The sequence below is a fragment of the Sinocyclocheilus grahami genome, unplaced genomic scaffold, assembly GCF_001515645.1.
Source record: "Sinocyclocheilus grahami isolate Dianchi unplaced genomic scaffold, SAMN03320097.WGS_v1.1 scaffold640.1, whole genome shotgun sequence".
NCBI classification, from domain to species: domain Eukaryota; kingdom Metazoa; phylum Chordata; class Actinopteri; order Cypriniformes; family Cyprinidae; genus Sinocyclocheilus; species Sinocyclocheilus grahami.
In genome coordinates, this window is record NW_015505819.1 from 80,248 (window position 1) to 93,435 (window position 13,188).

The window sequence follows — 13,188 nt, forward strand, 5'->3', positions numbered from 1 at the left end:
TGTGTGTGTGTGAGAGAGAGTGTGTGTGTGTGTGTGTGTGTGTGTGGGAGAGAGAGAGAGTGTGTGTGTGGGGGGGGGGGGGGGTGGGGGGGGGGGGGGTTTGCTGATCATAGGGTCAGTTGCAAGGATTTTATCAGTGGTTTTTAGGTTGTTGTAATGCAATTGCTGTTGGGTGGGTGTTCTGGGTGGTTTCTAGGGCATTGTTAGCCACTTGGTGTGGATTTCTGGGGGTGGCTAAGAAGTTGGGGTACTGTTAGATGGTTGCTAAGGTGTTCCTGGTGCATAGCGAGGCATAAAGGTGTTACGAGGCACTTACCAGTGTGTTCCGGGTGTTTTATGGTGTTGCTGGGGCGTTATGGGGGGTTTATAAGGTGTTTTGGGTGGTTGCTAAAGCATTGTTTGGAAGTTGATAGGGTTTGCTGGGAGTTGCTAAACAGTTGCCAAGGTGTTCTAGGTAACTGTATACTAGCCCAAGTCAAAAAGCCCACCTCTGATTCTTTATTATATTCTGATTTCTAGATATAACTTGGTCCCATTGGTTTACTTCAAATTAATTGTTGTAAATTCTGCTTCATGTTGCCTTTAAAAATCTTACTGTGTAAGGCCCATTCATAAGCAGTGGCTTCTCATCTCCATTAATCATTCTCTTTTCTTTCTTTGTGAAAGATGAGAGCAGTTTGAAGATGAACCATGTGGATCACATTCCTCAGACACTGGCCAGCCATGGCCCCGTCCCAGCAGAGACCCACACCCGCAGCCAACACGGCGCTGATATGCTGCAACCAGACCCCCGTGACACCTTCTTCAACAGTAAGCCTCTACCTGTCTGTTCAGGTCCGCTTTCCAGTCCCCTTTTATTTGATTCCTCTGTCTCTCTGTTGCTATTGAGTCCACTGAAATAGTTTTTCTTCTTTTTGTGTTTTGTAGCCTATTTGTGTTCCTGAATGACAAATATTGTATGAAAGGAAAATTTGATAATGTGCCTTTGGTAAATCTGGTCTTTCTCACAATACTCTCTATAGTTCCCATGATTGACCCCACTCATCTTGAAAATGTGTTGCCCGCCTGTCTCTACTCGCCAACATATGTGGTCAAAGACTTCCCTATCGCTCGCTATCAAGGCCTACAGTTTGTGAGTTTAACAAACACATATTTATGCACACATTTTGACAAATAGTACTACAGAAAATGCCTTTTGAGTAACAATGCACTTGCACCTGTTGCCGTATTGACTTGCTGCTGTAATGAACCGAAACCTCCTGTGCAATTACTGCCCCCTTTTGGCTGACAAAAGTAATTGCAGGCATACCATAAAAGCCAATCAAAAGCGCAAAAACAAAAACCTTCCATTTGCAGTAAGTGAACCTGGAACAGTATAGATTTTTAATGTAATTTGAATACCAAAGGTAAAGACATTATACACAAAGTTAATTAAAATTCCAAAATTACAGTTTTTGTTTCCTGAGAAGAAAACTCTACCACTTGCCTAATTAAAAAAGTAAGAAATATTGAAATGTATATTGTTGCATACTTTCACGTGTTATTTTTCAAAAGAATTGTAGGCAGCATACAGTACAGTATATGCTACACAATACACTTTTATCTAGTATTCACAGACCTATTCTACTGATCTGTAGTGAGCTAGTGACATTTCAAGTTAATTATCGGGGTTGTCATGTCTGGTGTTTTGTCTGCAGGTCTATCTTTCTTTTGTATATCCCAATGACTTCACCCGCCTCACCCACATGGAAAGAGAAAACAAGTGTTTCTATAGAGAGTCACCCATCTATTTGGAGAAGTAAGCTTGTGTATAGATTGTAATGACATTAAATATCTATCTATCTATCTATCTATCTAATTTTGAATTTAAATGGTTACTCTGAATCGCTTATGACCACTGAAACAGAGATGAATAAATACATTTCTCTAAAACTCTATATGTCTCTTTCATGAACTTGATCTTTCTCTCTCCATCTCTCTCTCTAACAGGTTTGGCTTCTATAAATACATGAAGATGGATGAGGAGGAAGATGACAGGCCATTTTTCTTCCCTAATCCTGATGGTGAGTTTTCAGCTGTGTGATCAGTGATCCAGAAGAAGAATAACACTTCATTAGTGCATCGTTCCATCACAAGCTGCTTTATTAGAACGTGGCAGATATATTCATCAGAAGATAATGGCCTTGGGTTGGAGCCAGAAAAGAAATGAATTGCTGGAGTTGTGCTTATTTTCAAATGGTTAAGGCAACGAAATGAAAATTGCTGCCGAAAGGTGTTTTCATATCAAGACAAACTGAAAATAAATACATTTACTGGAATCATCATTTGAAATCTTTTCAGAAAATTCTGATATCAAAATAGAACTACATGTTGTTTAGGTAGCAACTCCGATGTTTTTGGTAACATCCTGAACTGTAAAATTACTGTATAAAATAATTGAAACAACTTTACAGTTCAAATAGTGCAAGTTTTGACAAAAACAACAAGTCTGAACAAGAACGGAAGACCGGCTGAATGAAAATGCAAATTCACTCTCTGCCAGTAGGTGGCACTTGTGGAAAGCAGAAATACAGCTTTTACCATAGTTACAAAGTATACAAAGCAGCATTGCACTTATAAACACTACTTTATTAGACATAACACAGAGTTTTAAGATGAAAAGAAAATGCCATCAAAACTTTTCCGAAGACTGTCAGTTCTTAGATATACATTCGTATACCCATATAAACTCCTCTGATTTCTAAAAATCATGTGAATGGCCTATTTCAGTGTCTGAAAGTTTTGTTTTGCGAAAAGGCGACAAGTTTGCAGGTATGGTATAACTGTCCAATTTCACAATGCCTATTGCAGGGTCTCTCAAACATATTGCAATTCCAGTAGGTGCCACTTGTAGAAGTTTCATACTACAGTTTTAAAGTCTTGGTATGAATAGGCCTAAAAGTTGCATATTGCCGGGAAGTACTTTTCAAGGTCTTATATAATGTCTCTTTGTGAGGTTAACCTCAACTGGTGGAGGAACACTCAAAGTGTCTGTTTTTGGTGTTTTTCTTTAGATTTTCTTGAAGAAGAAGAGGGGGTGGATCCAAAGGATGAAGCACAAGTTGTTGGCACCCAGTCAGCAAAGAAAACTGCCCAACCTAGCCAATCAAATCATACATCAAGCCCCTCTGAAAAATCTGATCCCACAATGCTGGAGATAAAAGAGGTAGAACCGGACAACCCAACTTCTAGGAGAGAGCAAAGGCGCTTTTTCACAAGAGCAAGGCAGGTGGTTGGGTCTCAACCTCAAGAGATGGACCAAGACACTCTGGACCATCAGGCTAAGGTAGGGTTACCAAAAAGTGAGAGTGTGGTGCGAGGTCGTTCTCTCACTTGGGTTCAAAGAGACCGCCGGGACTTCAGAAACGGTTGGTCAGAAGATCGTGCACCTAAAATAAGCAGATCAACTTTGCTATTCCCACCAAAATCCTCATTGGTGGCCCTTAACAGTCAAGCCAAGCAAACCCTCAGCAGTCCTGCCCACACCGTTCCTTCCCCAGGTAACAAACATGCTCATGACAACAGCCACAATCCTGGAAACAGCCACACCAACAAGGAACGCAAGAAGGAGAACAACAAAATCTACGTCACAAGACCTCGCCCTGCTAAGGAAAAGCAAAGTCCCGTTTCACGCCAACACAGAGAGGTCTTTCCTGGTGTTTTCCTGTACCAGAACAGCAAAACCACAAAGCTGGTAAACCTCAGTGCCAAACCAAAGCTCAGTAAAGGAGCTCTGCGTGCATCCCAGTTAATTGTGCGGTCTCCTCTGCAAGAGAACAAGGTCTTTCCAGCGAGCCCAAACTTCAGCAAGCCAGCTGAAAATCCCATGCCCCCAAACAGAGCAATCCCAAGCCGCTTTGAGAGGAGGATACGAGGGGTCTGGGAAAAACACCAGCATCCCTTGAGGCCCATCACAACCGCTCGACCACCTCCTGCTCCCACCCCTCCATCCACTAACTCCTCTGAGAACGTGCTTCCGACCGAGCCTCTCCGTGTCACTTCCTACTTGCACACCTCTAAGATAACCGAGTCCCAACAGCAGCAGCCGGACACTGACCCAGAACCAGAGGAGAATGGAGGCCTATCAGAGTATAGCTATGAGGATGTGGAGCCTCGCCCCGGGTGGGCAGAGGAGGCCATTAATTGGCAGAGGACGTTTTCCGTCAATAGCATGGACTTTGAGACATTGCGCTCTGACTGGAATGATCTTCGGTGCAACGTGTCTGGAAACCTGCAGCTATCTGAGAGCGAAGTGGTGGACGTACTTGCGCAGTACATGGAGAAACTCAATGAACGCAATGGAGGGTGAGGCTGAAACAGAAACCAATATTTTAGTTTCTGATATATCGGTATAATATAAGTATTCACACATTATATTTTTATATGTATATCTTTGATGATTTTTTTTTTTTTAAATGTTTTCTGCTGTGTGACTCTACAGCCATTTGGCGATACAGAAACTTACACATTTAATTCATACACATTTAATTCACAATATATCGGTAAATATCAGTTTTCTCACAGTTTATGTGTTTTGACATTTCTTTATTCATTGTTACATTCCTTTACAGTTTCTCTTCCTTGTCTGTCTAGTTAGTGATAAAGAGGATTACAATAATTACTGGAAAATGGACAGCTTACATTTTATATATTTTACACATTTAATTGGAAAATATTACTAAAATATTAGTAGTTACAGTGTGTATTTAAATTCTTTTTTTTTCATTTATTGTTAAAGTTATTTTTCTTTGCTGAATATCTATTTGTCAATACAGAAAATTATTGTAATTACTCTCATACACATTTCACTTGCAGTATATCGGAAATATATCGGTGTCCGGTTTGTACACAATGAATGTATTCTTTTTTGTTGTTGTTCTGCTGAAAATAATTGCTGAAAAAAATTTCAAATAATTTCATTTGCAAAACATTTGTAAAATATTTGTTTTCAGTTTATTTTTCCTCTCTTAACTGTACAGCTATTTAGCAATACTGTAATGCTCTTGAAAATGGGCACCTTACCATTCATACACATTTAAAATTGCACCAGTGGTGCATATTTCAAGTAATCGCATAAACCACTCACTCCACCATTTAATCTTTTTTTTTCCAAAAAAAATGATCTTCCTTTCTCAGGATTTACACTCTCCTCCGCATCATAAACGTAGAAAAGCGGCGTGACTCTGCACGCGGTAACCGCTACCTAATAGAGCTGGAGCTAATGGAGAGAGGCCGTAAAGTGGTCCGTCTATCTGAGTACATCTACTTGCTGTTGCACCGTGGCCGAGTGGAAGACAGTCTGGAGAATATGGAAGGGGTCACAGCATCATCCCACTCTTCCCCTTTCGCCAGCCCACCTGCTACACCCTCCCGCACACCTACCCATGGGGCCCACGGCACCCCACAGTGGAGCACAGTGTATGCCAAACCCCTGCTGTGCCATCCAGTTATGCTGCAGTGGAAAAAGGACGTCATGGTGCATTTTGTGGTACCAGGTAATAATAGCTAAATATCTATTTATTTTTGTGAAACTATGTACCCAGATGAGTGAGTCTTAATCTTTTATGACCACAACTCGGGGATTCTCAACTCTGACCCTCAAGGTCCATATTCCTGCAGAGTTTAGCTCCAAACTTGTTCAAACTCACCTGCTTGTAACTTTCTAGTAATCCTGAAGAATTTACTTAGCTTGTTCAGGTGTGCTTGATTAGGTTTGGATATAAACTCTGCTAACTAAATATATCTCAATTTGTTTTTAATTTTTTTGCTTGATATGATTTCTTTAAATGCCACCTTGTTTGAGTTTTTTTTTTATGTAATGCACTGACGTTCATAAATTCTTAAGTGTCTAAATACCTCGTGGGGCCACTATATTTTGAAATTCAAATCAAGGTGGGGACCTGGTTTGTTTTTCATGCTTGTTTTTCATTTTTCAATGTATTTTTATGTTGCAATGAATTCGAAAGTTTTTGCATGGTGGGTTACTTTTGATTGGCAGATATGTACTTTTGATTGCCTGATCTGAAATTCCATTCTTGTACGTAGAATCTGTCTTAACTAGCCTTAGTAGAACAATACATCTACAGTTTGGATTTGTTTAGCAGAAACTCAGACTACAGGCAGCTGGTTTACATAACACTCACTCGAAGATGGTTGGTTTAATAGAACTGTATTAAAGGAACAGTTCACCCCAAAATGAAAATTTTGCTGAAAATGTATGCACACTCAGGCCATCCAAGATGTAGATGAGTTTGTTTCTTCATCAGATTTGTAGAAATGTATCATTACATCACTTGCTCACCAGTGGATCCTCTGCAGTGAATGGGTGCCGTCAATGAGAGTCCAAACAGCTGATAAAAAGCATCACATAAACAATATTTGAAGAGTTTGGTTCCAAAACGCCATTTAAAAAAAAAATCGAGTTTCCGCCAAAATCAGTATTGTAGCTGGTCGGTATTGAAAAGTCCATTTTTAATTTTACGCAAAATGTGACATCCGTTATTCTGTCATGTTTTCTCCCTTTCTTTCCAAACCTCAACAAACGCCAGTCTCTCTTCTCTGCAGAATGTGATATATCCACTCAACCAATCACAGCGCACCATTACACGCACTCTAGACAGTAATGGCGGCACTTTGAATGCACCCGGTCTCCTAGCTTTGTGATCAACGAACAAACTTAGGGCTGCACGGTAAATCGCATGTGATTGTCATGCGCATCTCGTCAGTAAAGCCGGTTCTGTGATTAATAGTAAAATGGCAAAGATGAATGCACTTTTGGAAGTTGAATGTAAGGGAAATGTCATTTTGGAATTTCTGTGGTTTAATGTGATGTTGTTCATGTAGCCTGTTCATGATGAAATTTTCTTTTATTGTTGTAATTAATTTATAGCATTAACAAGAAGAACTGTTGAATTCATTTTGGGAGCGATGACTGATTGAATGTATTTTTAGTCCAGTGCCTGCATATAAGATTAGTATTGACCAAGTTCAGAGGCTGTCATATGTGGCTCAACTTACTATGTTGTGTATCTTCAAAAGTTTCAATATGAAAAATAACTTTTATATTGATTCAAAGGATTTATTGCATTTTGAAGAAAAATAAAAGTGTCATAGATTTATTGCATTTTGGGGAAAAAATCATACAATTTTATAATAAATCTTTGAAAATCAAAATCTGGATTTGAATTTTTAATGGTATTATAACCTAAAGATGCTATGTGAAAGTTTGAAACAGAAAATAGTGGTTTTCATCTTGCCACTTTCTTGGTAAAGAAAACACATTTTTACTCAAATGAATCAAAATGGATTTATAGCGTTTTGGAACCAAACTCTTCATTTTACACAAGTTTCTCATTGCTTTAACACAATTCAGTAAAAACAAAATACATTTTGACTTAATAGGCCAACTGGGACAACTGGGGGAAAAAGTCCACAGATGTAATGTATGTATATAAACTAAAAAATTAAGCTCTCAACTCCTTGTGAGTATACGTTAAATATTTAAAATAAATTAAATTTAGAGAACAGCATAATCATATATTTTTTGCCTTGTCTGAAGTGTTAAAAACAATAACAGCTATGTCATATAAATACTGATACTGAAGTAATTTTTTGTGTGATGCACATAAAGAGCAAATCTTTGTTTGGATCTTTGATATGGCTGATGTATGAATATTATGTATTATGGTTATTATTATGTATTTGTTGATTTGTTTCCTATAGTTAAGAATCAGGCTCGTTGGGTTCAGCAGTTCATTTCAGACATGGAGTTCCTGCACCGTGAGACCAAGGACAACAACTTCAACATCATCATCGTGGACTTCCAGAGTGAAGACATGGACGTGGAACAGGCTCTCAGAGAAAGCTCCGTTCCACGGTACACTAACACACTCCCCTAGTGTTCTCGACGCAGCTCGAGTTCCTGAAGAGGAACATGGCGGAATCGATAGATGCAACGTCTGTAGTTGACGGTAAATTTTATACGAGTGGGAAACTCAACATTTTCTTTAAGCCCCAAGTTTCCGAGTTGGGGGCGTGTCAATGAGAAACATGGCGGAATCGATAGATGCAACGTCTGTAGTTGACGGTAAATTTTTGTTTGAATTGATAGTTTAGTTGTCCTATAAACTTAAATTGGTCATGTTCTTGTTACGCAGCTGAAATCCAAGTGAAAAAATGCAGACCCTGTTGTATTTTCTTGTAATTTATTAAAAGAAGGTACACCGCCATCTTGTGCCGACTAAACTGACTTGAACGCACCTGACGTCTAATTACGACTCCCAGGAGGACTTGAACGCAGCATTCTAAATATTTGTTATATAGAAACATGCATATGTGGGTAGTTGATGTGTCTTGCTCTTTGACATGCTAAACTCTTTCTAAAACTATTTTATTGAGAGACTAAATATATATTTTAATATACATTCTTAAATATGCAAATAATAAATATACATTTAGTATATATATATATATATATATATATTCAGATGGCCATTAATGTATGTAGCATATAAACATAGAAGCATGTTACTATTGTATTTATATATATATATATATTTCTGGACTTTTTTGGTCACAGATATGAGTATCTGAGGAGGGAAGGAAACTTTGAGCGGTCTGCCGGGTTACAGATCGGTGTGGACACCATAGAGGTAATCATACACTCATACCTTTAAGATTATTGGATTGCAAATCGGATTTATTATAATTCCAAAATGACACATTGTATATTTTCAGACGACTTCAGTAATGTTTCATTTATATGGTAACGTGCATAATGACACATACTGTAAATCGTTCCTGTTGCTCAACTGTTGCTTCTAGGAATGCAGAGGTCATGGGTTCGATTCCCAGAAATCGTATGTGCTGATGTAAAATGCTTTGGGTAAAGTGTGAAATACATTTTTAATATAAAGACATTATCAATATTATCAAGACTAAATGTTTAGGAAATAATGTATAAAGAAATGTATATTTAGTTGCCTAACTACCAAGATTCAGTTTTTTTTTTACATGAATTTACAATCAATTGGTAAAAGATGCATCTTTCATAAAATGAAAATAATGAGCCTTACAAACACGTAAATGTTTGTTTTGTTAACTCACACATGACGCAGCATTATGTCACAGTTTCCCATACAGCGATTAAACCTGTAACCTCAACGCGACTGTGATTATCAGTGAATCGCTGTTTGCAGAGACACGTCAGATGAGGTTTGAAGCGTTTCTAGGAATCCTCCTCGTGTTAATGAGTGTATAAATGTGGCTGGTGATTCATAGCTGTAACTTCGAAAACAAAGATGACGAGCAGGATGGGTTTAATCAGTCATTTAACTTTGTACTGCAGCAGTGTGGGCTGAGTTTTGCTCATGTGTGTTTGCAGGAAAGTCACAGTATCGTGTTTCTGTGTGACCTGCACATTAATTTCCCTCTGAACATCCTGGAGAACATCAGGAAGCACTGTGTGGAGGGTAAACTGGCCTTCGCTCCGATAGTCATGAGACTGGGCTGCGGCAGCTCACCGCAGGAGCCTGATGGTATGACACATCTGACACACATGCTGAAACACAGCCGCGGTCACACTGGCCTTTATGAACCCCACACGGCTCTGTGTCTGCAGGTTACTGGGAGGTGAACGGCTTCGGCCTGTTTGGGATCTACAAATCAGATTTTGACAAGATTGGTGGGATGAACACAGAGGAGTTTAAGGAACGATGGGGAGGAGAAGACTGGGAACTACTAGACAGGTAGAAGCACTTTACAGTGAACAAGTTTATTTTAAAGTATTCATTCATTTTTGCAATACAATTTATGATATTATTATTATTAGGAATTATTATGATAATGATAATACCTTAGTTATTTATGATAATTTAGAGACTTTGACTGTGATGTTTTTGTTAGTATTATAATTAATAATAATTATCATAATAATATGTTAAATATGTTATTATTAATATTGTTATTAAAATTATGATATTGAAATATTATTTTGTTGTTATTAATAATAATAATAATAATCAGCATTATTATTATTATTATTATTAAGAATTATTATGATAATAGTATTATATCAATTATTTATGATAATTTAGAGACTTTAACAGTGATGTTTTTTATTATTATTATTAATGATAATTATCATAATAATGATATGTTAAATATCATGTTATTATTGTTATTATTAGGAATTATTATAATAATTATATAATAATGTTAAAATAATTTATGCATTATTTAATATGATTTAGAGACTGACTGTGATGTTATTGTTAGTATTATTATTATTATTATTATTATTATTATTAATATATGTTAAATAAATATAATTGTATTCATATTATTATTAGAATTATGATAATCTTCATTATCATCAATCATATTAAATATGTATTATTTTATTTATTGCTAAAGCAATTATGATATTGAATTGAGAGATTTTGACAGTGACAATATTATTGTTGTTGTTTTTAATAATTATAATAATAATAAAAATAATGTTAAATAAATAATAATTGTATTAATATTATTTAAATTATACTGAATTGAGAGTGATTTTGACAGTGACATTATTATATATTATTCCTATATATTAAAAATATGATTTTTATTCATATTAAAATTATGATATTGAATTAAAAGAGATTTTGACAGTGATTTTTATTATTATTAATAAATAAATGTTAAATAAAAATGTTAATATCTATATAAAATGTTAATATTGAATTGACAATGTTTTTGACATTATTTTTGCTGTTATTATCATTAATAATAATAATAATTCATGTTCGTAAAAAATAATATTAGTTAAATTATATTATTGAATTAAGAGAGATTTTGACTGTTGATTGTTTTTGTTAGTAATAATAATAATAATAATGTATTATTATTATTATTAATCATACTCAATTGAAATTAAGTATTAATTGAATTATAAATGATTAAAAAATGGGGGGGAAGCAATTTATGAAAAGGAAATGTATTACATTATTGAGTTAAATTAATCTCTCTATCTCTCTTTTTCAGAGTTCTACAAAACGGTCTGGAGGTTGAGCGTTTAAGACTGAGGAACTTCTTTCACTACTATCACTCTAAAAGAGGCATGTGGAACTCACAGTCCAGTAAAGCTCCTAAAGGATAAAACTGAACCTCACTGAGAGACTTCAAACTAACTCGGCACAAGAGCGGGACCTTAAAGGACCAATCGATTGTGTCTCTGGGACCCTTTCGTGAGGTCCGTCTCATACAGGAGGACCCGTGACGCTGCCAAGCTGCTGTCCAAACTCAACACTCGAAGGAGACGCAGAGACTCTTATTCACTGAGCGTGTATTTGTATGTATCTCTCTCTGTTAAGTCAGGAGTTCTTTTGGTAAGCGAAACTTGAGTGATCATTGAAGAGTTAAAGGAAAGGGAAATGGTTTCAATTTTACTCCAAACTAGCAGCTCAGGCACTTTGGGTCACATAAATATGGTTTGCACTTAAGATATTAATGCTGAAATGGTTGTCTAAAGGTTTAGATGTGTGCTGGTACTTAGACGTCTGCTTTTATATAGCTGTAAATGTCACTTCCTGTTCAGATGTGACGCCTTCTTACACTTGAACTGTAGAAATGATCTGATATGTGGCGCCTCGTGTGGCTTTTCCTTTCTAAAGTCCTGCTGAACTTCTGGACACGACTGGACCAAGAACAGCCTGCTGAGCTATGAAATTAAAATGATTTGTCTTTGTATTTGTCTGTATGTCTGAGCTGCTTCGTTTCCTTGTTTCCGATTGATTTTCGTCTTTATTGGCTAGTTTCACAGATGCAAACCTTTCAGACTGCTGTTTCAGTCTGGGCTTTAGACTAGACGTAAGTTTTTTCAACAGGGATAAACTGAGATGTTTCTTTCTCCTCCTCCTGGTTCGATGTATCTTCAGACTGCCTATTTAAAACAAGACGGGACACTAATAATTACGCCTAATACAGGGATCTGCATTACAAGGTAATTTCTGTGAAATTGTTGTGTAGAAATTTTTTAGAATGTTTGCTTTTTATTTTAACATTTTTGGCTTCATTTTTCTGAAAAATAAAGTTGAAAGTTGAAGCATCTCGAGTATGTTTTATAATGCTTTTTGATCTAGAATTTTTTTTTTTTTTTTACAATTTATTTATATAGGCTATTTATTTATTTATTTTATAGATAGAGCATCGCCTTAACAATAAGGTCGTAGATACATATTCAGTGCATTTTTACGGCCTCCAAATGTAAAGGTGAGTTTTTGAATAATTTCGCGTTACAGATTTCAACCACTAGATAGAGCCCAAGTACAGCGTCACATCTGCAATTGATTATACAAACCAGATGTTCAAGGTCTGTCGGTGAAAAGTACACTTTAAAAGTCCTATCAAATCCACTGCCCATATATTGTTGACTGCACATTCTTCTTTTAATAAACATAGCTTAAGTACACTTTACATAACGACTGTATCACACAGGACTGAACACGAGGCGAGGAGAACAGTCAAACTCTGAATCATTCATGAACCCAAAAATAGGCCTTCGAGATAATGATTCAGAGTATGAGATTATGGGTCCAGTATTGGTGTATAATCTTACTGTGGGAGCTAATAAACACTTCTTAGCAGTGCAGACTATCTCTGACACTATTGTGAATCTCCTTCTTTAACGTCATATGAAATGTAAACTATTGTTGCAATGAGAATTATTGCAAAAGATTACTGATCTATAGAAATGATTAGATATCAGTTGTTGTGGACGCCAATTGGCTCGTTATCAAGAAGTATATAAGTGTTGTGAGTCATTATTTTAGGGTTTTTTTCCCATTAATCTCCTCTTAAGGAGTTGTTGAGAGCACAGTCTCACTCCTCCAGTACAGGATGACATGAAGTTTGTCTTGACAGATTATGTAATGTCGACATTGTGCATAAACCTGCCCCACCCGTCTGCACTGTTCTGGTCAATTATTTTATTTATCTTTCTTTTTTTTTCTTTGTCTTTTTATTTTTTATTGAATATCTGTAATAATAATATAGGCTACATATTCTCTATTAATACACTATCCTACTATTATGTCTACAACTAAGACTCATGACTCATTTTGTCTTGTATTTAAATGTGTGTGTGTGTGTGTGTGTGTGTGTATATAT

At 36.4% G+C, this 13,188-nt stretch overlaps 1 protein-coding gene across 1 annotated transcript in view; it reads left to right on the forward strand.

Moving 5' to 3' along the window:
* Positions 1–11,864, forward strand: part of LOC107558306 (N-acetyl-beta-glucosaminyl-glycoprotein 4-beta-N-acetylgalactosaminyltransferase 1-like) — a 30,161-nt gene extending 18,297 nt beyond the window's left edge. The window contains exons 4-14 of the mRNA XM_016241956.1: positions 667–810; positions 1,023–1,132; positions 1,698–1,798; positions 1,990–2,063; positions 3,054–4,344; positions 5,176–5,534; positions 7,762–7,915; positions 8,618–8,690; positions 9,422–9,575; positions 9,659–9,785; positions 11,065–11,864. Coding sequence (XP_016097442.1) covers positions 667–810; positions 1,023–1,132; positions 1,698–1,798; positions 1,990–2,063; positions 3,054–4,344; positions 5,176–5,534; positions 7,762–7,915; positions 8,618–8,690; positions 9,422–9,575; positions 9,659–9,785; positions 11,065–11,179 — 2,702 coding nt within the window. The 3' untranslated portion in view covers positions 11,180–11,864. The remainder of the gene's footprint in view (positions 1–666; positions 811–1,022; positions 1,133–1,697; positions 1,799–1,989; positions 2,064–3,053; positions 4,345–5,175; positions 5,535–7,761; positions 7,916–8,617; positions 8,691–9,421; positions 9,576–9,658; positions 9,786–11,064) is intronic.
* The last annotated feature ends 1,324 nt before the right edge of the window (positions 11,865–13,188 follow it).